At 55.5% G+C, this 23,742-nt stretch overlaps 9 protein-coding genes and 1 non-coding gene across 10 annotated transcripts; 6 read left to right on the top strand and 4 right to left on the bottom strand.

Annotated features, from left to right (window-relative positions):
• Positions 1-24: 24 nt before the first annotated feature.
• SCHCODRAFT_02611447 (uncharacterized protein) lies at positions 25-4,808 on the top strand. The gene is made up of 15 exons (XM_050344475.1): positions 25-151; positions 207-281; positions 330-498; positions 551-873; positions 922-1,084; positions 1,131-1,234; positions 1,283-1,675; positions 1,730-2,623; positions 2,673-2,979; positions 3,033-3,121; positions 3,170-3,289; positions 3,340-3,461; positions 3,509-3,719; positions 3,769-4,596; positions 4,649-4,808. Exons 1-15 carry the CDS (start codon positions 149-151, stop codon positions 4,685-4,687), a joined length of 3,840 nt encoding a protein of 1,279 aa, XP_050202279.1. The 5' UTR covers positions 25-148; the 3' UTR covers positions 4,688-4,808.
• On the bottom strand, positions 4,515-6,657 carry SCHCODRAFT_02684450 (uncharacterized protein). The gene is made up of 8 exons (XM_003037261.3): positions 6,425-6,657; positions 6,296-6,373; positions 6,163-6,246; positions 6,004-6,115; positions 5,595-5,951; positions 5,099-5,544; positions 4,893-5,049; positions 4,515-4,846 (listed from the first exon to the last, which is right to left on the bottom strand). The coding sequence occupies exons 1-8, from the start codon at positions 6,646-6,648 to the stop codon at positions 4,775-4,777; spliced, it is 1,530 nt and encodes a 509-aa protein (XP_003037307.1). The 5' UTR covers positions 6,649-6,657; the 3' UTR covers positions 4,515-4,774.
• A 113-nt stretch (positions 6,658-6,770) lies between these two features.
• Positions 6,771-8,783, top strand: SCHCODRAFT_02675577 (uncharacterized protein). Its single transcript, XM_003038602.2, has 5 exons — positions 6,771-6,903; positions 6,954-7,398; positions 7,448-7,601; positions 7,650-7,959; positions 8,012-8,783. The coding sequence occupies exons 1-5, from the start codon at positions 6,855-6,857 to the stop codon at positions 8,614-8,616; spliced, it is 1,563 nt and encodes a 520-aa protein (XP_003038648.1). The 5' UTR covers positions 6,771-6,854; the 3' UTR covers positions 8,617-8,783.
• A 26-nt stretch (positions 8,784-8,809) lies between these two features.
• On the bottom strand, positions 8,810-8,893 carry SCHCODRAFT_t38. Its single transcript has one exon. It is a non-coding gene; the product is annotated as a tRNA-Trp (tRNA).
• A 173-nt stretch (positions 8,894-9,066) lies between these two features.
• Positions 9,067-9,777, top strand: SCHCODRAFT_02611457 (uncharacterized protein). The gene is made up of 4 exons (XM_003038601.2): positions 9,067-9,155; positions 9,275-9,352; positions 9,412-9,599; positions 9,648-9,777. Exons 3-4 carry the CDS (start codon positions 9,515-9,517, stop codon positions 9,749-9,751), a joined length of 189 nt encoding a protein of 62 aa, XP_003038647.2. The 5' UTR covers positions 9,067-9,155; positions 9,275-9,352; positions 9,412-9,514; the 3' UTR covers positions 9,752-9,777.
• Positions 9,778-9,935: 158 nt separating this feature from the next.
• SCHCODRAFT_02611460 (mitochondrial carrier) lies at positions 9,936-13,351 on the bottom strand. The gene is made up of 15 exons (XM_050344476.1): positions 12,893-13,351; positions 12,630-12,839; positions 12,491-12,580; positions 12,390-12,442; positions 12,222-12,343; positions 12,030-12,169; positions 11,634-11,981; positions 11,342-11,468; positions 11,122-11,282; positions 10,819-11,070; positions 10,731-10,765; positions 10,594-10,677; positions 10,443-10,544; positions 10,241-10,403; positions 9,936-10,193 (listed from the first exon to the last, which is right to left on the bottom strand). The coding sequence occupies exons 1-15, from the start codon at positions 13,021-13,023 to the stop codon at positions 10,121-10,123; spliced, it is 2,091 nt and encodes a 696-aa protein (XP_050202280.1). The 5' UTR covers positions 13,024-13,351; the 3' UTR covers positions 9,936-10,120.
• A 513-nt stretch (positions 13,352-13,864) lies between these two features.
• SCHCODRAFT_02488491 (uncharacterized protein) lies at positions 13,865-16,020 on the top strand (the record flags this gene model as incomplete). Its single annotated transcript, XM_003038600.1, has 12 exons — positions 13,865-14,019; positions 14,069-14,111; positions 14,147-14,206; positions 14,258-14,512; positions 14,563-14,589; positions 14,649-14,738; positions 14,791-14,878; positions 14,931-15,060; positions 15,109-15,310; positions 15,363-15,526; positions 15,577-15,716; positions 15,770-16,020. 12 exons carry the CDS (start codon positions 13,865-13,867, stop codon positions 16,018-16,020), a joined length of 1,605 nt encoding a protein of 534 aa, XP_003038646.1.
• An 83-nt stretch (positions 16,021-16,103) lies between these two features.
• SCHCODRAFT_02611466 (uncharacterized protein) lies at positions 16,104-16,985 on the bottom strand. The gene is made up of 2 exons (XM_003037259.2): positions 16,510-16,985; positions 16,104-16,457 (listed from the first exon to the last, which is right to left on the bottom strand). Exons 1-2 carry the CDS (start codon positions 16,928-16,930, stop codon positions 16,300-16,302), a joined length of 579 nt encoding a protein of 192 aa, XP_003037305.1. The 5' UTR covers positions 16,931-16,985; the 3' UTR covers positions 16,104-16,299.
• Positions 16,986-17,171: 186 nt separating this feature from the next.
• Positions 17,172-18,483, top strand: SCHCODRAFT_02611471 (uncharacterized protein). The gene is made up of 3 exons (XM_003038599.2): positions 17,172-17,282; positions 17,344-17,769; positions 17,830-18,483. The coding sequence occupies exons 2-3, from the start codon at positions 17,407-17,409 to the stop codon at positions 18,346-18,348; spliced, it is 882 nt and encodes a 293-aa protein (XP_003038645.1). The 5' UTR covers positions 17,172-17,282; positions 17,344-17,406; the 3' UTR covers positions 18,349-18,483.
• Positions 18,484-18,639: 156 nt separating this feature from the next.
• On the top strand, positions 18,640-23,686 carry SCHCODRAFT_02566171 (uncharacterized protein). Its single transcript, XM_003038598.3, has 6 exons — positions 18,640-18,768; positions 18,821-18,912; positions 18,962-19,848; positions 19,899-22,277; positions 22,326-22,604; positions 22,656-23,686. Exons 1-6 carry the CDS (start codon positions 18,693-18,695, stop codon positions 23,524-23,526), a joined length of 4,584 nt encoding a protein of 1,527 aa, XP_003038644.2. The 5' UTR covers positions 18,640-18,692; the 3' UTR covers positions 23,527-23,686.
• The last annotated feature ends 56 nt before the right edge of the window (positions 23,687-23,742 follow it).

A 23,742-nucleotide genomic window follows, 5' to 3' on the forward strand; every position in this document is an offset into this window, starting at 1 on the left:
TACCGCATCCGATGGTTCCTCCGACAACGACGTACAACGCGCAGGTTGAGGGTGCACAACACCGCCGCGGCAGCTTGACCCAGATCTTCACACCTTCTTGGACCCTCATACCGCATCCCTTCTATAGATACTCGTACACGATACCATAATGGTGAGCCTTAACTACTACGCAGTGGATGGTCTGCTTCATGACGATTTACGCACAGGCGCCCTCCAAAAAGGCGGGCAAGAAGGTGTCCGCTGCGCCCAAGAAGGCGCAGGGTGCTGGAAAGGTTGCAAAGGTGCGTATGCAATGCGCATAGTTCTCGTCGCGTCTGACGGTCTGCCAGGCGGATTGGAAGGAAGGCTTCAAGAAGAAGCAGGTCGGCGTGTCGGACATGACCCTGCTCACGACGATCAGCAACGAGGCTATCAACGACAACCTGAAGAAGAGATGGACCAATGGCGAGATCTACACCTACATCGGTGCCGTGCTCATCTCCGTGAACCCCTTCCGAGGTGCGTGCTCCCCAAGCGACCAGAGTTCGTCCCTGACATCACACGTACGAAGATCTGGGCATCTACACGGATGAGGTGCTGGACAAATACCGTGGCAAGAACAGGCTCGAGGTTCCCCCGCACGTCTTTGGAATCGCAGAGAGCGCGTACTACAACATGAATGCCTACCACGAGAACCAATGCGTCATCATCTCTGGCGAGTCCGGAGCAGGAAAGACGGAGGCTGCGAAGCGCATCATGCAATACATCGCGGCAGTCTCAGGCGGCCAGGACAGCAGTATTCAAGAGATCAAGGATATGGTGCTCGCGACGAACCCGCTCCTGGAGAGTTTCGGGTGTGCGAAGACACTCAGGAATAACAATTCAAGTCGCCATGTGCGCACTACAACTACAACGCGAAGTGCTTACTGACGCGTGCTATAGGGAAAGTACTTGGAGATCATGTTCAACGACCGCGGCGAGCCAATTGGCGCGCAGATCACGAACTACTTGCTGGAGAAAGGTCGAGTGGTCGGACAAGTGGACAACGAGCGCAATTTCCACATCTTCTATCAATTTACCAAAGCTGCCTCCGACGCTCAACGAGGTACGTTGCACGAAGCGGTACTACACAGGGTCTGAGCCCTTCGCAGAGGCGTATGGTCTGCAAGGGCCGGATGCATATGCGTATACCAGCCTGAGCAATTGTCTCGACGTTGACAGTATCGACGATCGAGACGATTTCAATGGCACATTGGTACGATCGCACTTTATACATTCACTCAGTTATTCATGCTTCCCGTAGAACGCCATGCAAGTCATCGGTCTTACGGATGAAGAGCAAGGCGAGATCTTTAAGATGCTCGCGGCGATCCTGTGGATCGGCAACGTGCAGTTCGTCGAGGACGACAGCGGGAACTCAGCGATCGCTGATACCAGCGTGTCGGATTTCGTGGCTTATCTACTAGAGGTCGACCCGGCACTCACGCAGAAAGCCCTGACACAAAGAGTCATGGAGACACAGCGAGGGGGTCGGAGAGGATCCGTATACGACGTCCCGTTGAACCCTGCTCAGGCAACCGCTGGACGCGATGCCTTGGCGAAAGCTATATACAACAACCTCTTCGAATGGATCGTCTCGCGCATCAACATGTCTATGAAGCCTCGCTATGCGAGTGCGCAGGTCATCGGTATTCTGGTATGTTTGTCAAGCATTTCAGACCCCTCACCCCGTCACCAACCAATCGTGCAGGACATCTTTGGGTTCGAAATCTTCGAAGATAATTCTTTCGAGCAACTGTGCATCAACTACGTCAACGAGAAACTACAGCAGATCTTCATCGAGCTCACTCTCAAGACGGAGCAGGAGGAGTACGTCCGCGAGCAGATCAAGTGGACGCCTATCAAGTACTTCAACAATAAGATTGTCTGCGATCTCATCGAGGAGAGGCGCCCGCCAGGCATCTTCGCTGCTCTCAATGACGCTTGCGCCACTGCGCATGCTGACCCCGCCGCCGCAGACAATAGTTTCATGCAGCGCACGTCAGCTTTATCCAACAACCCTCACTTCGAAGCGCGTGGAGCACAGTTCCTCGTTCGTCACTACGCCGGAGACGTGATGTACAACATCCAAGGCATGACCGACAAGAACAAGGACTCGCTCATCAAGGATCTGCTTGAGCTCGTCACGAGCAGCAGTGACCAGTTCTTGCAAGGTCTCTTCCCTGACCGGCCGGATCCTAATAGCAAGAAGCGTCCGCCCACGGCTGGCGACAGGATCAAGGCTTCCGCCAACGCGCTTGTAGACAATCTCATGAAGGCTCAGCCCTCGTATATCCGCACTATCAAGCCCAACCAGAATAGAAGTGCTACGGAGTACGACGAGAAAGCCATTCTACATCAGATCAAGTATCTGGGTCTGCAGGAGAATATCCGCGTTCGTCGTGCAGGCTTCGCATATCGTAATACCTTCGAGAAGATGGTAGAGCGTTTCTACTTGCTGTCCCCCAACACGTCGTACGCTGGCGAGTACACTTGGACGGGAGACTCGAAGTCTGGCTGCGAGCAGATTCTCAAGGACACGGGCATTGCAAGGGACGAGTGGCAGATGGGTGTAACGAAGGCCTTCATCAAGAATCCCGAAACGGTACATTTACTAGGGCATCCAATGGGCGGCTATGCTGATGCCCCTTCAGCTCTTTGCGCTCGAGACGATGCGCGATCGCTACTGGCACAACATGGCGGGTCGGATCCAGCGGGCATTCCGGAACTACATGCGGTACAAGCATGAATGCGCTCGTCGCATTCAACGATTCTGGAAGAATAACAAAGAGGCGCTGGCCTACGCTCAGATTCGCGATCAGGGTCACCAGCTTCTGGGTGGGCGGAAGGAGCGTCGGCGTATGAGCCTTCTCAGTTATCGTCGGTTCATGGGGGACTATCTGGACGTCAACGGCAAGAGCCCCTTGGGGGAAGACCTCGCAAATGCGGCTGGAATAGGATGTCAGCCTTTTCTTTCTCGTCGCGTGATCTGCTTGCTTATGCAGCTTTTTCAGCGGAGAACGTTGTCTTCAGTATGCGGGTCGAGGTTCTCGTTTCGAAGCTCGGAAGGTCCAGCAAACCTAGTCCTCGTTTCCTGCTCTTGGTGGGTCGCCTATGTGACGCCTAACATTCCATGGCTCACTCGGTTTAGACTGCGAAGGCGGTATACATCGTGGTCAACAGCGCCAAGGAGGGCATGACACTGGATCGCAAGGTGCCTCTCGTGACCATCAAGTCCGTTTCTATGACCAATCTACGTGACGATTGGATGGTGAGTAGTGCGTTCCCTATCTGGAACGCCTGCTCAACAATGGTTCACAGGCTCTGAACGTGAATGCTTGCGAAGAGGGCGACCCAGTGATCAGCTGCTGGTTCAAGACGGAGTTCATCACCCATCTAACGCAACTCACATCTGGCAGCGTCTCTATCAACATCGGTCCAAGGTGCGCACCATACGTTACAGGTCAGCTGTAGTGCTCAATTTCCGTAGCATTTCCTATGCGAAGAAGAAGGAAAAGATGGCCGAGATCAAGGCAGTCAAGGACGAGACTATCCCACGAGACGACGTTTACAAGAGCCATGCCATCCATGTCAAATCCGGCGAGCCGCCTAACAGCCAGTCATTCCCTGCCGCCAAGCGGAAGGCCGGTGTCGTGCGACCGATTACACAAGGCAAGTTGCTCAAAGCGGGTGGGCCGTCGGTACGTTTTCATGAATCTACTCTTGACTCGTGTTGACGAACTGAACCAGAAACCTACATCATCCTCTCGTCCCAAGCCCCAAGCTCAGCCGTTGCCCGGCAAATCTGCGGTGGCCCCTCCCCCAGCTCCGCCGGCGCCGGTCGCGAAGCAAGCACCTGCCGTTACACCCAAAGTTGCACCCCCTTCGGGAGGTGGATCACGCCTTCCCCCTGCTCCCCCGCGGCAAGCTGCGCCGCCTCCGCCTCCGCCGCCTCCTGCAGAGCCCGAGGTGCCGACGTACCGCGCCAAATACAACTTCGACGGGCAGGAGGGCGAGATGTCCCTGAAGAAAGATGATGTGGTTGAGCTTGTGGAGAAGGACGACAACGGTTGGTGGCTTGTCAAAAAGGATGGTGCCGAAGGCTGGGCGCCGCACAACTACTTGGAGCTCGTGCAACCGTCCGCCCCTGCTGCGCCCCCGCCACCTCCGTCAAGGCCACGACCAACGTCGACCGCTGCTCCATCGCCTACAGCGTCGAAGATCACGCCAGCGGCGGCAGCGATCAAGGCGGTTAGCGCCAATGCGCAGGCGAAGCCGGTGTCGGTGTTCCCTGGGATGGCACCCGCGAATGGCAGCGCTGCGCCATGGAAGAAGACACCGGCGACGTCGAGCGAGACGTCTCCCGCGTCGTCGCGTCCGTCTAGCTCCCTCAACAAAGCGCCGCCTCCTGTGGCTGCTAAGCCGAAGCCTGCGCCTCCTCCCGTTGGCGCGAAGCCTGGCGGGGGTAAGCCTCCAGTGCCCTCAGCGCCGCGTCCGAAGCCAGGCGGAGGCGCCGCGAAGCCAGCGCCTGTTGCGAAGCCTGCAGCTCCTGGTGGGCAGATGGACCTGGCCGCAGCGGTGAGTTATCTTGCTGTTTTCTGTCTTGTACCACATCTGACCACCATCCTAGCTCGCGAGGCGCGCGCAGATGATGCACGATGACGATTAGGAGTCTTGTACCTGTTGCCCTATTGTATACACGGGCAGACCATGTTGAGAATGTTACACGTGTTTAGATCTCTTCACAGAACCAATGTCATTGCATGGTTTTCTTGATGAAAGCATCCAAATGTCGTTGAGTTCTGTCCGAATCGATTCCGGCCAGTTCCTTCGCAGCGTGAGCTGGAGGTGCGGGTTGCTGGAACACCACGTACCGTGGATAGATGTTTGGCCCCTTCTGCTAATCTCTCTTTCTTGCCGCGACCAGACTGCTCGGCCGCAGAACTTGCCGCGGAAGCAGGGAAAGGCGGAGAAGTGTTGACCGGTGAGTTGGCGTACACAGCTTTCAGCAATGTATTGTGCGACGAGCGGCTGAAGTTTTGGTAAGTACAACTTCGGCTGACATTGACGAACGACCCACAAGCTCCGAAGCTCTGCTGCAAGGGTATTCGCCTTTGCTAGTTCTTGCTGTGCCGAGTCGGTGGAGGCCTTAAACCGACGTTGGATTTCTTCGAAAATATCTTGCTGATTGAGCAAGATCATGGGTGGACTTCCAGCGGGGCGATTGCCTGCAATCTGCATGATGATTGAGATCCAGGAGCGTAGACTCTTCAACGCACCTTCAGAGCTCTTGAGAGTCGCTTTCAGTCGCGACTCAAGATCGTTTGCATGTCGTAGGTCCGAGGCGCGAGTCATACATGCGACCGCCTGTTTTGCCTCCTCGCAGTCCTCCACGGCCTCTTCCAGCTCTTCGGCAAGAGCGCCAATGACGGCCTCTGCATCCGCTATGAGGGTGCTTTTGGCGACTAGCTCATCCTGAATGTCAGATAGCGGATTGAGAACCTCAGCTTCGAGAGCGTTCACTGCCTGACAGATGTAAGATGACCCCATTCGAAGCGTAAGAGATTGCCGCGTACCGAGTCAAGTGCTCCCTCGTGAGCTCGCAACGTCTCAAGCTGATCCAGATTCCAAGCCTGAGAGAGCTCACGCCGTACATGTACTTTGTCGACCTTGATCTCATACGTGTGCGTGATCTGCTTGCTGAGGGTCTGTAGCACGTCGTCCAACCTGGCAGCCTCTTCATGTAGGTCGTCCGCTGTATGTACGGACTGCCTGTTCCCAGTGGTCACGATCTGCTGAAACCGCTTGACGATGGCTGTACGCCGGCGAGTAAGCCTCGCCAAGTCGGATGTGTAGTCCACGCGGCAGCTGTCCGCAAGAGCATCGATGAGGATTGCGGCGGACTCCTTGGCCGCGAGCAGTCTGCCGTCGGTCTACGAGGGCGATTATTAGACGAACTCAGTCGAGCACTGAGATGGCACTTACTTGACTGGAGATATCGGTCAAACGTTCGTGAATGGTAGCAAGACTCTTGTCTGTTGTAATGATATTCTCCTTGCGCTGTCCAATGAGAGCAGTAGCCTTTTTGTTGGCTACCCTTCCAGGACATAAGCTGTTGTTTATGCGGTCTCATGTCCCGCCTACCTCGTTTGCTGTATTCGGCATTTCAGGACGTCCATTTCCGCCTCCAGGAGCTCCGCCTCGGTGTTCTTATAGCGACTTTGTGCCCTGAGTTTGTCAGAGTCTGTAAGCGGTGGTAATTTTATTGTAGACTTACTCGAGTCTTATTAGTGATATATATCGGTCGAGGTGTTCTTGGCTAAGTGATTCGTCGCCGTCCGAGAGATCGTTTGCCCTGAAGAAGTGTTAGAGCCGTTATGCATGTACATAGCATTTTTATCCTGACAACTTGAGCTCAGCATCGTCGAGTGCGATCGCAGTCAGGGAGGCCAATATATCATCATCATGGACCGCGTCTTCGGGCGCGCTCAGTTGACTGGCAATCCAAGCTAGCATGTCACGCCCAGAAGGCATCTCATTAGCCCACTCTATATCTTCTGGTCTGCTCGTGTCATCCCCCAGAGCTGTTATGATGCGGGCGAGCGTTTCAACGTTAGACTGTGGTGACATGGTAGGCAGATGCAGGACGCGAAGCGCGCGTTCGGACCGGACCTCCGCATTTCGATCGCGTCTTGGCACGTGATGGTACGGCTTGTGTCCTAAATGCGGAACAAGCGCCTCCTTCCTGAACCCCGCCACTAAACTTGACAAGTGCCTTTGTTCTCTCGAAAGACGGTAGTCGACTCGCTGAAGCACTGGGACTGGATTGAGACGACATGGCCGAGCTCAGGCATTGGATTGCATCGGGAGTGTTGCTCTTTCTCGGTGCGTCACAAATACACCAAGCGTTTGCAATGTGCTCACACTTCCTATAGGCTATGTCTCCCTGGTGTCTGACGACAAACTCACAAGATACTACGCGCGACATCTGGCGCTGCTCCTATTCATGGACACGCTTCTCATACCCGTCTCTGACCTCATCCTCTTCCATGTTTACCCTGCGATTGGGAAGCGCCCTCCCCACAAAGACACTCCGGCGTACAGGCGCCTTCTCGCGAATGTATACAAGCTCACCCTAATAATCTATGTCGTTGGCCTTGGTCTGTACTATCTGTACAGCGCTATGGCGCAGCGTACGATCTACGAAGACCTCGGCGTCGCGCCTTCTGCGCCGCTCGACGAGATCAGAAAGGCCTTCAAAGGCTACGCTAGGCAGCACCACCCTGACAAGGCTGGGTACGACTCGCACGCGGTCTTTATGGCGATACGAAATACGTATGAGGCTATATCTCAGCCACAAATGCGGTTCGTTTACGATCGGTGCGTCGTTCTGCTTGCTATTATGGGCATCCCACTGAACGTACATCAGCTTCGGACCTTTCATGAACCATTGCCATCACTGCAACACTGTTACGGACTACATTTACGAGCTCACCCTGTTCACGTCAGGCCCACTGTACATCATCACTTTTGTGGCCCTCCTCGTAACCTCGCTTGTTGGCTTCTCTCCACAATTCCTCTTTGTGAGTCGATCTCCTCACGTTGATATCCGTTACTCATGTTACTTACAGACCCAATGGCTGATATTCTTCGGCACAATCGCTATTGAAGGTGTCTTGCTGCTGTGCACGCCGGCGCCTGCGGGCATCTCCAACACGTATGCCGAGTCTGAGCTACCTCGGCCCTTTCGCGTCCTCGTTTACCTACGCCGGCTCTTCCCCAACATCCTCATCTTCCAATGCGTCAGTCTTCTACATAATGTCTTCGTCATCGTCCTTGGGGCCGCCGTGATCGCTGGGCGCGCCTGGCATACGATGCATCCCGAAAGTGAAAGCTTCATGGAAGAATCTCAGCGCCTTACCATCGAAAACAACCTCCTGGGTACGTGCACATGATACGTCTTCACTTTGAGGTACTCATGCATAACCTGTAGCCAACGACCTATTTCGAGCTAAATTACGCCCTTTGCGAGCGTTGCATCCCGATGCATGCGCAATACTACAGCGCGGGGGCTCCCTAGACGAACTCTCCGATGACACGCGCGCAGAGTTCGTTGACCGCGTCCTAGAAATCATCGCCGAGGGCAACATGAACGAGGACGAGAGGCGAACAATGAGACGCATCTTGCTAGGCGGCAGAGCCGACGGAGCGCTCAGGTCAGCGTTCGCTCTGGCCAACGAGTCGCCTTCGAGACGCATGCCAGGGACGTTCGATGATGACGATGATACGCTCAACGACGATGAAGACGTTCCTGGCGAGGCTGAGGAACCCCGACGTCACGCTACCCCGAGTGGCGGACCTCGAACTCATCAGGACAGAAGGTCGTCCCTCCCTGTCGCTCTGCATGCCTCTGTCGCGGGGCAACAGCGGCCAACGACGATAGTACCGATGGCCAAGGAAGAGGCGGAAGAGTTCGCGCGGCACTCTAAGCGCTTGGGACCGACGCCGGCGCGACAACTTCCGCGTTCTACACCCTTGAAGGACATGACCCGCAGGAGATGTTGTAGTACAGAACCAGACCTCGTCGGCTGGGCTTAATCTGGGGCGAACTTGGTGGCGATACGTATCTGAAGGTTTCTCGATGTGAAGGGATATACCCCCATGTACTAGCATATACCAAACTTGTGTAACATCTTAGGGAGTTGTCTAGAGTTGTCATTTACCCGTGCAGTCACCATGGTCCTGAAGAAAAACATTGTTGGCCTCGCACTTACGAGGATGCGACAAAACATGAACCCTGCCCGGATCGAACGGACGACCTTATGGAAGTTCCAGTGAACTGGAATCATACGCGCTACCACTGCGCCAAGGGTTCATTGTTTTCGCTTTCAGATTTGCGCGTGCATTTCGCATTCACCCAATGCAGCTAGATCATGACGTTCCACTTCAGCTAGACCCCTTTCTACTTCTTTCAGGCGTCGCCAACAGTGCTAGTGGTTCGAGCGGTGTGGAATCCGGCTAGATGGGCGTGCAGCCCATTGATTCCATGTTTCCACTCCCTACCGTCTTGGTGCATGGCAATCAACGACTGGATTTGACGATGAGCTTAGCGCAGTGCTGGAGCAGCCTGCTCATAGGTCCGTCATGTTGCGAACGTTGTCAATGAGCATGGCCCATCTATAGGAGGTCGAAGAAGGACATCCAAAATCCGTCTTGTCAGATATATGCCCCTCAACGACTCATCCAACTACCGTAGCACCAGCCACCCAATACCACTATCATCTCGAAGGCTTCCGGTCAGTACCACGAGCAGAAGGGCGGCATCAAGGGATCTGTGAGTACTCCCAGTGGCATACCATTTATCTCAGAGAGACTGATAGACCCTCGCTAAAGGTCGGCAAGTGACGCGTCCGGGCTCGGTGGCACACACAGCAGCGACCAGGCCTAGCGCTACGAGGGCCAGGGAGAGTACAACGCTTCACGTGCACAGGGCTACATGCAGGGAGCCGTTGACTGTGTCATTGGCAAGAAAGACCCAGTCGTCGGCTCCGCGACGGGCGACCACGGCCAGCAACATTTGGGTGAGTTGGTTCTGAGGTCGAGGGTACGTGATTGATGCGATTTTGGAGGCGAGGCCCGCGAGAACAAGGGCGACTGGAAGGAGAGCATCGACCGCAAACTGAAGAGAGGCGTTGAGATTATACCCTACCACGAAGAAGTCTTAGTAAGCTAATCAATGTGAACTGAAAAGGACGTATGTACTCGCTTACACCTGTCGTGCCATGCATGAATGTGCATTGGCTCGAACCAAGCCGTCAAATATTTCACGTTGCTTCAGACCTGAGTTGGTGGGCCCGCTGGCTCTCGGCGATCTTCTGGCCATGAGCGGCGGGTCGAACAGACGACGTCAAAAACATGCTTGCCGAACATCTGTATTTTTGTAACGAATGGGCCGTCGTAGTCCGCGAAACGCCTATGAGCATTGGTATATAAAACAACACGCGCAACGGGAATACTCTGCCTATGAGAACAGAGCCATACATGTTGCGTATACAAGTACGATCCTCTCCCGCGGCGCCGCATCAAGGGTGGTATGTAGCACCTATGCCGAACCAGAGCCCGACGCTTTGCGCCCGAAATCTCCATGTACATCCAAGAGAATCCTAAGAGCGGACCTGCACGAAGGGTCAATAGCTGTCTACCATACAAGCACCAAGCACACCTGGCGCGAATCTGGGACATGTCGTCGAGGCCATGCGACGTGAGCGCCGTCTCCACCGTCGCCGGCTTGTTTGCCCAAGGGTACTGTTCATAGCGTGAGTATGAAGACGATAGCATAAGTTCAGCGAAGCGTACCGGGAAGTGTTTGCCAAGGGTCTCGTAGGCTGGAGGGGTTGCAGTCAGCAAGTGTTATAGGTACTGACGTAGGTGTGACGCACCCAGCAACGTGAAGCCGAATTGAGGGCTACTGCGGAGGACACGAGCGGGACCACCCTTGAAGAAGGCTCGGAATCCCTCCTCCTTATCTATATTCATTGTCAGTGCGGAGACTAGGACAGATTTGCGAGAACTTACAGATCTTGGAGAAGGCGTCCTTCATGCCCTTGTAATGAGTGTCACCCTTCTTAGCCTCAGCCTGCAGACGGGTCTTAACGACGTCTATTCATGACGATCAGCCCGCGAGTCGTGCATAGAACGCGCTATGTACTTACCGGCCGGTGTCGTGAAGTAGGCCGCAGGCATACCGCTAGATTTCACGTCAATGAAGTGCGAACGTCACGGATGGCGGGAATCACTGACGCGATAGCCGCCGCTGACAAGGTTTCCAGGAAGGATAGCTGCTTGCCGTTGTAGCCCTCGTGGAAGACGTCCTTCTTCAAATGGGCGTACGCAGGGAAGTAGATAGCCGAGAACGGAATGTCGCGCAGTAGGCATGCGCTCGCGCCTTTGTACAAGCCGAGCAGACCAAGTTCGCGGATGATCAGCCCAGCACCCTTCGGTGTAGCGCCGTGGACCTTGGCATGCTCGCCCTGTATCTGTAGGCGAATCTTGCTTGAGGAGGATCTCAGTCGTAGTGCAGTGGCGACAAGACTCGTAACTTACACAATTTCCAAGGGGTTCGTGAAGACGACCTGGCATCCACCGGCCATACCACCGGCGACAAGCTCCCAACCAAGCTTGATACGGCCAGTCTCAGGATCCATAGCCTTGCCGCGAACGAGATCGTTCACGGTGAGCTTGATCGCTTTCTCCGGCGCAACTCCCTAGACGTGAGATGTGAGCGTGAAGTGTATGTTCGAGTACTTGTCACCACCGCACGTACAACAAGCTGAGGTGCAAGACCACGGTAAAAGCCAAGGAAACCCTCGTTCTTCAGAATTTTCTTGACGCAATCTATACTGTTGTTGTAGAGTATCTGGCCGACAACAGTCGTCCGTTGGTTCTGCATTCTATACTATGTTCAGATCGGGACCATAGTCGAATGAGTCGCCAGCCTTACCTAGTCTAGACGAAGACCGACCGTCATCGGTAACCATACAAAGATGTGCATGTTTCTCAACGTACCTTGACTATCAACGTCGTCAGCATGTATACCCACCGCAGGACTGGGGAACTTACCCAAATCTATAGGATACACAATAGTTGCACCGAAGCCTCCCGCAATACCCCCGAGGACGAAGTTATAGGCGGAGTGGAGAGTATCGTGCAAGATCGTCTGGACTTTGCTCCGTTTCTCGTCATGCTGCGGCTCATGTGGCGGAGTCCACCTTGGATCAAGAAGCTGTGCGAAATCCAAAAGCGCGAGCCGCGAGTCCTGGTTGCCCCGGCTCGCAAAGTGGAAGATGATAGATGCTTCCATGGGCGTAAAGAGTGAATAGCGCGAGTGTCTTGCCGCGTAGTCGAGGAAGTCGGACTGGGATATCCGGCCATCCTTACTCTCCTGTGTCGATTCCCGAATGATCCTGAACAAGGTCAATCGCGATTATGTGAGGACGACGGAGACGGCATACCTTTCTACCATGTCCATCTCCCGAATGACGTTGTGGAATGCGACGACCTGAGCGTATGATACTCGCTGACCGGGAGTCAACGTGCAGAGAGTAGGCAAACGTTCTATGACCGAATCCGATAATTTATGACCTGATACTTCCTAGAATCATCGTTAGGATCATGGCCAAGGAATCATGAGCGTCGCGCCTCACCAGGATGATTTTCTTGAACTCTTCTGGGCTGATGAACCCATCCTGGTCCGAGTCGAGGTAGCGGAACGCTTGCCGCACACGCTCTTTCTGGAGACCCTTCATCAACTGCGAGAATTCATCGTCTAAAGGCGGTGAGTATCGGGCAAGACCCAAGCACGCTAATCTCACATCCAAGGACGTGCTGGTTGTTGCGCTTGCCAAGGTAAAGCCTGACCCAGTCCCTGGAAAGGTGTCAGAGTGGCCGCCCACGTGCAAGCAGGATCGCGTACGAATTGAAATCGAAGGGTATCGCGTCACGTCCAATGTTCGCGCTGAAGACGTTCTTGAACTCGTCGAAGGAGATGGTACCGGACTGGTCGCTGCTAAGGCATTACTAATGTGAAGGGGGGAAGGTGCGCGAGAACGTACACGTCAAAGTATTGGAAGGCAATCCAGTAGTCCGCATCAGGTCGCTTCAGCAAGGTCTCGAACACCGTGAAGTCCTCCCATGATACAAGGCCGCGCCGGTTCGAATCCGCTACGCGAAATAGAAGTGCATACTGTGCACTCCCGAGCTTCGTCCCCGCAAGATCTCCCTGAGGTGCAATGGCCTTCACGAAGCTTTCCGTGTCCAAATACCTGTATTGAACCTGGTCAGAAGACACACTCGAACAGTCTGCGGGGACACGCACTTGACGCCATCGACCGTCTTTGCGTGAGCGTCGAATATGCGCCTCCAACGCTTCAACTCTGTCTCTGGTACGGCCAGCAGGTGCGCGGACACACCCATGTCGGCAGCGGCGGTCGGAAGATCTCGGGACATGCTTGATGGAGCAAGTGCTGGTTCTCAGGACGAGAGGCCGATCAGAGACAGTTGCAAACAACGCCAACAGTGCAGACTGCGGTCGTGTTTTCGCTTCAGCGGACGCGAGCGGGGGAGAGGAAGAGTCGAGGGGGAACAGGGACGGATGGTTAAATCGCGGGGTCGTCGCTTGCCTCCGCGGGGAAAGCGTCCCATGTGGATTTCCGTCGGACCGCGCGGCCGACAACCGATCAGCTCGACTTTACAATCAGGAGCTCCATGGCTTGCCTTCCCCACTGACTCTACCCTCACATCCTCCCGCGACGGTTCTGCCAGGCCACGAGCGAGACGCTTGCTACCCTCTATGACTCGCGGGATGTCTCCATACCTTTGACATACCTTCAATTGTCCTTTGAATACCGCTCGTGGACGACAGGAGCGGGCTCAACAATCGCAACGCCGCAGTTGAGGCCGACGCGGACACAGCGCAAACGCCGCAGTGAGGCTCCTGTACTACATTCTAACGGCTTCGAGCTGCTCTGGCGAAGGCCATGGCGTTAGCGGACTTTGCTCTTCGGCTGACGCAGCTTCAAACTGATACAGGTGTCGTCAGCAGAGGTCGAACTGAGTACTGTATATGATGTCCTTGTCGACATCACCACTGTTGCGCACACTGTATGCCAAATAGTATCCTATAATCCTTTGCATCGTCCGTCGACGCCCGAGTGTGGACAAGCAAGCCGGCGTATTCCGCATCGGCCGAGACGGCGCGCCGCCTCAGCGTGGGCGGCTTCCCCCGTTGCCTTGAGGTTATCTATGCCGTGAGCTCATCCTGACTGGTTTTGCCCCTCACCATCGTGCCATGTCCGCAGACAAACTCAAGGAGGAAGGGAACGCGCTTTTCGCCAAGAAGCAGTATGGGCTTGCAGCACTGAAATACACGGAAGCTATCGAGATTGACGAAGAAAATGCCGTTTTGTGGGCAAATCGGGCGGCCTGTCGACTCAACACGCGGCAGTGAGTGTCGAGCAGCTCGTCTTTGTCACTCTAGCTCACCAATGGTGAGATTTATGGATGCTGCTTCGGACTCTGAAAAGGTGTTATTCACCGTCAGTCTCGTTCTCCGATTCTGACTGGAGCACAGGCGACCAAGCTCGATCCCGGTTATGCCAAAGCATGGGCACGTCTCGCTACAGCACACGATGTGGGTCCTAATCTGTCTTTTCTTATACACGCTCCTGCCCTTTGCTATCAGGCCTTGCACGACTACAAGTACAGCGCCAAAGCTTGGCGAGCTGCGTTGGACAGTCTGCCAAAAGATTATCTCAACGCGAGTGAACAGAAGCAGAAGGAGCAGTACGCAGCTGGTCTCAAGGCTGCCGAGGCCATTGCCAACAAGCCTTTGCAACCTGCTCCCGTACTCTACATGAGCAACACAGACGACCATCCATGGGTTGCAGGCCGTCGTCTTGTCGAACAGTATCAACATACAGGATTCTTCAACTCGAGCGTAAGACTTCATTGCGCACTTTGTGGGCGTATTTTTGATCTCTGAGACAGGCGTGGCTCATCAACGAGGCCTACAATGTGAGTGGTCACTGCGGCGCTTCGCGCTTCATGCGCAGGACTGACGTCGCGCGGAATAGGATTTCAAGGAGGGCGTGGACCTTATGAAGGCCATGAAGCAGTGGAAAGATCCTCGCTCGGGTCAGACGCTGATTCAAGCTAGGTTCGGTGTAAGTCCCCAGCCCAACGCGCACCAAGTGTATGCCATCTGAATGCCTGCAGGCTCTTGAAGTTCTCGTCAACGCCATTATTCTGGATAAGCGTGTGTTCCACGCCGAAGGCAATTTCTTCGAACTTTACAAGAAGCAAGGTATGTACCGTTGTTCTTCCCGCCATTAGCGCGCTGATTGATCGTGTTGCAGTCGAATCGGAGTGCCGAACTGTGAACGCCTGGACGAAGACCGGCCCCGAAGAAATCATGCGAGAAGTACCGAGTCGGCTGGCTAGCGAAGGCTGGAAAGGTGTTCGACCCGCACTATCCGTTACCATCAGGTCTGCATGCACGTCACTGTCAGATACAAAGGTTCTGACACGGACCAGGGCCTGGATTCTGCGCGCTCACTTCGACTCCGGCATGCAGCGTCGCCATGATGTCGCTGTTGAATTCACTACTCGAGCGGTACAGCTTCTGGCGTGGGGGCGTGAGACCTACAAGAACGTCCCCAAGAGCGAGCGAGGTGCCATCTTTTCGGACACGTTCATTATAGGCGTCCGTAGGCATCTCCTTGAGGCGCTGATAGGCGTAAGCGGTCCCCTTGCCGATGCAACGGCAGCTTTACTGACGCGATGCAAAGGCCTATAGCGAAAAGTCCGATCCGCAAATTCTCGAAGATCTGTACGAAGAAGCCACGCAGGTACTGAAAGAGGCTGCCGCGCTCAAGCCCCCCACCCCTGCGGACGGTATAAGCCCGGGATTCTTCTTGGGCTTTCACCGATATCCCAAGGCTGATGCTCAAGCGTACGTCTTACTCATTCTTTGTCCTCGTCCATCGCTTACACCATGCATAGTGCTCTCGGTTTCTACCACGCAAAGCTTGCGCTTCGTTCCCGAACGAACCAGGCGGAGGCGGAGGAGTACTGGAGAAAATCCATCGCCGCCTATACCGAAGCGGCCGACATCCTGCCTGAGGACGACGAGCAGCATGCTTGTACGTACGAGGAACTTACGTGCGCTGGATAGGGTGACTGACAATACCCTCAGGGTTCCTCAATGTTGCACTCGAGTACATGGACAAAGTCACGACCCCCTTAGCCACAAAACTCAAGATGTACGAACGCCTCAGGTCCAGTATTCCCAAGACAGAGGCGATCTGGCGCATGTCCTCTTTCTCGAGAGGCGGTGTACCGCAACATTATCAGCAAGTGCTTGGCTACGAGAAGAAATTGCGCGAGGGTCTGGATTCAGGAAAGTGGTCGCTCAGCACTGATGTGCGGAGGGAGCAGCTGTCGTAAACAGGAACTACTAAACTCCAGTTTACCTTCACTTTCGTATTGCTTGCTCTCCCGGTCTGACGAATACTTATCTCACCATTTTCTCGTCGTGGTCCAGTGTCATGGTATTAGGCAGAAGCTTATGCTAGACATGATAGCGTCGCGTCATTAATGAGCACGTCAAGTGAACGTGTAGGCGTTTATGAGTTGTAAAGGTCGCGGTCGATAGTAGGATGCGGGTAGTGTAAGGGGATTAGAAAGGATGGGTATGGATATTGGACAGTGGAGGAATGCACCAGATTACGCTCGCAGAACGGCCGCGTAGGAGGCCTTGGGAACTTCGTCTGGACGGGGTATGTACTCCCAAGGTTCATCTATGGTGATGTCACGAAAGTTGGCGTCGTCGAGGGCGATGACCGGAGGAAGCGGGGATACCATCTCGTACTCGGCGTCCTTACCTGTTCGTATCGTCAGAAGAGACATTCTGTTAGGACGAAAGCAAGAACGCACGTTTGCTCTTCCTCGACTTCGCAGGCTTGGCGACGATGTCCTCGAGCCTCAGCATCGGGGGACTCTGGCCGACAGAGGGCATAGGCGTGCGCTCCCAATCGTCCAAGCGCGAGTGAGCCCAAGGCTCAGCGCCGGAACTGGTGTCGTCTGTGCTGGAGCCAGACGCCGCCTTCGCCTTCGCGCCTGGACCTGTCACGGACGAATGGTACGCGTTGCCACCGCTGACGGACCGCTCCTTGAGTGCTTTCCGGCGGGCAATCTCCTCCGCGCGCTTGACCCTCTGTCGGGCATGCTCATACGCGCGCATGTCGCGCAGCGCCTCGACCTCGGGAAGCGTAGAGGAAGAGTAGGTCTCGGTCTCGTTGCTCTTCTGCAGGGCGACGGTCGAGAGGGTAGCAGCGCGGGACACAGCGGCGAACATGGCGCTATCGAGTCGAGACAAGTCTGAATGGTAGGTGGTGGTGGTGGTTCGAGTCAAGAAGGACAAGAGGACGACACGACGCTTATATCGGACTTGGCCGGTGGCGTATGACGCTACTTCGCCTTGTCTTCCTGTCGTGGACAGCGGGGTTCAGGAGCCATAGTGATGGCTACCCTCGGTCCGATGTTCCGGTACGCGTCGCGTCGCGTACTCGCCGAAGCACGGCATCTACTTCTTGACTCGGTTCCTCATCAACGCCGGCCACCGCAGTCCAGTCGCAGTGCTGACGACGTCGATTGCTGGCTTCGCCATCCATCTTCCCAGCGCACTTGGTGGGCCGTGGTCAGCATCGGTGCGTGTGTCGACCCTCGATTGGTGCAGTCTTACAGAGTGCCGACCCATCCCGTCCATAGTCCGTCTCTATTATCTCATCGGCAGCTCATCACTGTCCTCAAGTACTCACAATTCATTGCGCCATGGCCTACTGTGAACGATGCGACCGATTCTTCGCCAGCAATCGTGCTTTAGACCAACATGAGGAGGACTCACCTCACCATAACATCTGCGATGATTGCAACGTGGACTTTCCGACTTGGTTAGGTCTGAAAGAGCACTACGTGCAGAGCCGGAAGCACGCCTACTGCCAGTACTGCGACGAGCACTTCCAGGATCGCTATGACCTCGAGGATCACTATATCGAAGACCACTTCTACTGCCAAAAGTGCCGTCGCGTCTTCATCAACGACCGCGGCTTGCAGGAGCATTATCGCCAGTCCGACGCTCATCATTACTGCGTCTCCTGCCAGCGAGACTTCCAGTCCGAAAGTAACTTGGAATCGGTGAGCTATCGTCAATTCGCACATGCTTCGTAGCTCGCCACTGATTCTCGCGACTTGCAGCATCTAAACTCGTCCATACACCGTCCAAGGAACGTCATATGCCCGTTTCGAGGCTGTGGCCAAGGCTTCGTCTCCCTCTCTGCCCTGGCGCTCCACTGCGAGTCTGGTCGCTGCCCATCTGGTGTTGATCGCCGCACTGTCGACCGCCTCGTACGCACCATCGATCGCAACAACTACATCACGGATCCCTCGCGGATGATCACCGGAGGAGAACAGGAAAGGATCGTTCGGAATATCGCGACGGAACGGTCGTGGAATGGCTATGCTTACGAGTGCTACCTGTGCAACAGGATGTACTCGACCCTGCGTGGACTCAACCAGCATCTATCGAGTTCCTACCATTCCGATAAGGTGTACAAGTGCCCTATGAAGGGTTGTAGCCATCGCTCTGCGACCGTCAGTGCTCTCTTTCAGCATGTCGAGAGCGGGAGCTGTGGCGCCAGAAGGTTCACCGCTATCGAGGGTGTCATGGATAACTTGGTCAACGGGATGGCCCGTGCGCGGATAACCGCTCAGTAATGGACAATGGGCGCGGGGTAATCGACTATGCCATGGCCTGAAGCCTCTTTTGAACCACTCCTTGTACTTGTACCTTTGACTCGGATAGATCATAGTCAAAATTTACAGACTTGAAAGTGCGCCAGCGCGTTGTCGCGAGCAGATCATCAGCGGCACTCTGCAAGATTGTGTGAATCAGTGCCGAGCACTGTCGGCGCGTGACAGGGGCGAGAATTCAACACGCGATCACGTGCGCGCGTTGATGCCGTTTCCCATTGACCTCATCGTCACTTCGACACAACCTCTTCGATTCGCGACGCGCTTCTCAATCGCTCGGCGGCTGTTGCCGAAGCTTGGCCTCTGCCATGTCTATACACACACTGGGGATGCACGATGTGTCTCCCGCCATGCAGTCCTTGAAAGACCAGCTGGCTAGCAAAGGTGTGTAAAGTCGGTTTTAGGAATGTCTTCGGGCAACTAATAATGCTTCTAGAGAGCCGCATAGCTGCACAAGACACACAACTACTGAAGCAAAATGAACGAATGAGCGATTTACAACGCAGGCTGGACGAGGCATTGCAGAACGTGCGTCTACTAGATCCTGCCACACTATTGATCTAATCGTTCGACGCAGCTTGGGAGGCAGTCCGCCAGGACAGTGAACCTCGAATCTGCACTGGATCAACGAACGGGGGAACTCGCCAGGGAACGCTTAGCGCGCGAGAATGCTCAGGTGGCGCTCGCTCATGCGCACGAGGACATCAAGTCCAAGTCGAACGAAGCACGCGAATTGCAGTCTGCTCTCGACACACTCTCCTGCCGATCCGACGTTCATAGCGCCCGAAGCTCCAACCTCGAGAGCGAACTGAAGGCTGCTCAGGCCCGTATTAAGGCGTTGGAAGCGGATCTTCGGCACCTGAGCTCGGCGCCGCCACCTCCCGTCACGCCCGGACGCAAGGCTGCTCGTCCCCGCTCCTCCTCCCTCACCAACTTTCGTATCACAACTCTGGAGCAAGAGCTCCAAGAAGCCAAGAGCACGCTCGAAACGCAAGACGCGGACCTGCGTGTCTTAACCAACAAACTCGCCAAGGCGGAAGCCGACCTCATAAGGTCGGGCAACGAGCGCATCGCTATTTCGCAGCGGCTTCAACAGGAAGTCGCAGAGCTTCAAAGCAAGTTGGACGATCAACAAGACGAGCTTGACTTCCTTCGATCGCAGCAGGGCGACGGCGGTCGGGAAGAAGAGCTGCTGAAGCGCATTGACGAGGACGACGCGAAGATAGCTACCCTCCAACTGCTCGCCGGCGATGCTCACGAGATTCCGAGGCTGAGAGACCAGCTCAAGATTTTGGAGCGCAAACTCCGCGCCGAGGAGGAACGCAACATGGACTGCGAGGGTCGTAATATCGAGCTCGTCCGGGAGAAAGAGGAGGCCCTGGACGAGCTCGATGACGTTAAAGACCGTATTGCTTCGCTGGAGGCGACCATCAAGGACAAAGACTCACAACTAGCGATGTTGCAGTATGTTCTTCCTCACTACGCTTCGTTTTCAATCTCACGCGCTCCATTAGACAAGCACGTAAGACTCGACAGAGTCTCTCCTCCAGTGCCGCATCTCGGCTCTCTGACGAGACTGCCGCGACTGTCGAGCGAATGCTTCACGCGATAGAACGGCTGCGTAACGAGCGAGACAATTTGCGGCGGGACCTCAACTTTCTCGAGACGGAGACACGGTTCACTATCGAGGCTCTGGAGGCTCGATTGCAGAGTCAAGAAGATACTCCTGATCATGGACCGCTCCACGAGGACGTTAGGCGCCTTCGCACCGCGGCCGCGGCCTTCGCCGTCGTCATAGCCAACCTGTCCGCCGATGCCAGCGCCTCGACATCCGAGCTCGAAGCTCTGCATACCCGACTGCAGGACCGCGAGGATGCCTATGCCCGCCTGGAGATGCAGTACGAGCTCACGCAGCAGTCACTCGAAGAAACGGCAGGTTATAGGGACAACTTGATCGTGGAGTTGGAGAACCTGTCCGATGTCTCTGGACAGCTGAAGGATGCGCAGGAGCGTATATCTCAGGTCACTGGCGAAAAAGCGGACCTCGAGCGGATTCTCCAATCGACTGAGGACGAATGCGCGACGCTCTCATCCCGGGTGTCCGAGCTCATGACCGAGCTGGCGGTCGTCGAGCACGCCGACCGCCACGGTTCTTCGCCGTCAGAGGAGGTTCGGGAGGCGCGCGAGGAGATTTCGCGTCTGGAGCAAGAGGTGCACGAGCTATCCAAGGCGTTAGAATCCGTGGAGTCAGAGCGGTCATCCCTCAGCGTCCAGGTCACCAACCTCACGGCCGAAGTGGAGGAGGCGCAACAAGAGCTTTCTGCCGCAGAGAACCGCTATAGCGAGCTCCAGTTTCACCAGCTGTCCGACATGACGCAGAATGAAGCTACCCTCGCTCTACGCAACCAGATCCAGGAGCTCGAAGGTCGGGTTATGCGTCGCACGGAGCAAATCGGTATCCAGCAGCACGACATTCGCAAGCTGGAGACCAACTTGACCCTTCAGGAGGAGCGGATGGCAGACGTCCTGGCAGAGCTGGAAACTATGGAGGCGCAGAAGAATGCTATGGTGGAGGATTGCGCTGACGCGCGTGAACAGCGCGACGAAGCTATCGCGCGTGCGGAGCAGCTCGAATGCGATATGGAGTCTCTGGAGGAGCAACTCGTTTCCCGCGAGGCCGAGGCCGTAGTTCTCGTTGGTCTCATCGTGCAAGGCATCAGCCATCTCCGCCGTATGCAATCTGCACCCCCCTCCCGAGGCACTCTGACGGTCACGTATGACGCACTGGAGGCCGCCCGTGGAACGACCGTCGCTCTCGCCATCTCTCAGACCTCCTTCCGTCAACAGTCCAGCGTTCTTCGCCGGCTCTACTCCGATATCGAGCTCCTGCACCTCAAGGTCGATGACCTCGAACAGGCGCTGGAGGGGAAGTCGGCCGAGCTGCAGCACCTCCAGGAAACCTCTGATACCGCTGATGCGTCAAGCTCCGCGCAGACTTTAGAACTGCAGGCGCAGGTGGCTACGCTGGAACAAACGGTAGCGCATTTGACAACCTCACATGCTGCTACGATAGCGACCCTGCAACAGTCTGAGGCTACTCTACGCCGTCAAGTGGATGAGCTCCGAGCTTCGGCGTCTGCTAGCGATGATCTGCAGGGCCAGCTTGTCCAACTCAAGATGAAGCATATCGAGGAGGTGGGACAACTTAACGCCAAGGTCGTGGAAGAGTCGAGCGCCCGCGAGGAAGCCCTTGCTCGTGTCGACTCGGCGGAACGGCGTGCTACCGAGGCCGAGCAGGCCCAGCGGGAGGCAGAGGAACGTTGGCGAGACCTCTCTGGCCACGAAAGAGAACTCCGGGCTCAATACGACGCAGCGAAGGAAGGTCTCGTCGACCTGGAGCGCAAGTTCCGTGCAGCAGACGAAGCTGCGCAGGCTGCCCAGCAAATCGTCGAGAACCTGGAGAACGAACTCGTCCGGACTCGTAACGATCACCGAGAGACGGTAGAGCAGCAAGAACGTGCCGTTGCGCAGGTGCGCATGCAGCTTGAACAGAGCTTGCAGGCTGCCCTCCGAGACACGGATGACGCACGGCAATTGCTGTCCGAGGAATGCGACAGGCGAACGCAGGCGGAGGAGACCGTTGAGAGCCTTCGACGGCAACTAGCCGATGACACGGAGCAGTGGAAGGTCGAACAGGAGCAGTCAGCACGCGAGCAAAAGGAACTCGCGGACGAGCTTACGCAAGTTAGGACTGAGCTTGCGACTTCGCGCCAGGAAATTTTGGCTTTGCAGCAGTCGAAGGAGGAGCTCGAGTTCTCCATGTCCGACTTGGAGGCCGAGGTGCAGCGATCGATATCTCTGAACAGGTATCTCGAGGGACAAATGACGGACCAGTAAGTGAATTCGCCACTGTTCAATGAATTGAAGCTTACCCGCTGTAGTGACCGCAAGCTTGATAGCCACCGACGTGAGCTTGACTCAGTGCGAGCTGCTCTTGCCGAGAAGACGAGTGAGCTCAGCAAAGTCAACATCGATTTGAACCTGGAGCGCGCCGGTTACCAGCGCGAGGTTGCCAGCTTGAAAGCGGAGGTGGATGTCTTGCGGTCCAAGCCGGATATGGAGACTGCCCTCGCCGAATTGGAGGAGCGCAATACCGAGATGGAGGAGATGTTGCGACAGAAGTGCGCAGAGATCGAGAATAACGACGATCGTGTTCTTGAGTACGTGTCTGCATTTCAGTCTGTTCCAAACATGCTCATCTTCCTTACTAGGATGATGAAAGAGAACAAGAAGTTGACAGCAAAGGTCGAATCCCTGTCGCGCAAGGTTCAGAATCTACAGGCTAAGCTGGCGGCTGCGAAGGCCGTCAAGCAAGCCACAGAAGTAGCATCAGATGCTCCCTCTGCTCCAGCTGCGCCGCCCGCATCGTCACGCTCATCGTCCATCTCGCCTCATCCAACAGCGCCACTACCACGCTCCCTAAACTCGTCATCTTCTTCGAGCCTGACGCATCGACCGCTCTCAGGAACGATCGCTGGCACAACGCATCCTCCACCCCCAGCTGTCTCCCGTTCCCGCACTTCCACGAGCACGTCTCCGGATACATTACCTACGGTCCGAGCCCAGACGTCGAGGGCTACATCTCAGCCGCCAGTCTACTCCCGACCCAAGACCCCCGAGCACCGCGCGACTGTCTTCCGCACACAAGCTCGAACGCCAGAGCCACGACCGCTTCCGGACTCAGTTCCAGTATCGACATCGCATGCAAAGAAACGTGGTGTGCCCGATGACTTCGAGAGCCACGAGTCGCACGTTCCGAGGGCAGTCGTCGCTGAGGGGGCAGCCATGACGAACGTCTCGGAAGAACGTCCAATTCGTCGTATACCGAGCCAGAATAGCTTCACCCCCGTGCGGCACCAAAGCTCGCGGCCGATGATAACGCTGTCCCCCAAGAAGACCGCAGAGAAACTCGGCGCCTATATTGCGGATGTCACGAATACCAGTCCGAATCGTCGTGCGCGGAATGTGACGGCGCCCGCCCAACCGACCTTCGAGACTACAGAGAGGCCGGTGAAGAGGGGATGGTTAGGCAAGATGCGAGGCACGACACCAGCGACTCGGCGTCCCTACGATGCGTTATGAACGTGATGAACTTCATATCTTTTTATTGACATGCTTACCACGCTCGTACTGCTATCTGTGTATCTCACTAGTGATCGCTTTCCTTCCTTCGTCGCAATGATATGTAAAGCCGTGGCACAACACACATGGGATTTAGTTCAAGTTCGGTTTTGCTCCAGTCTCGAGTTTTTACTAAATTGGGACAACGAACATGTCACAAGCAATGGCTTCACGTGA

Source organism: Schizophyllum commune, assembly GCF_000143185.2.
Source record: "Schizophyllum commune H4-8 unplaced genomic scaffold SCHCOscaffold_2, whole genome shotgun sequence".
Classification (NCBI taxonomy): Eukaryota; Fungi; Basidiomycota; class Agaricomycetes; order Agaricales; family Schizophyllaceae; genus Schizophyllum; species Schizophyllum commune.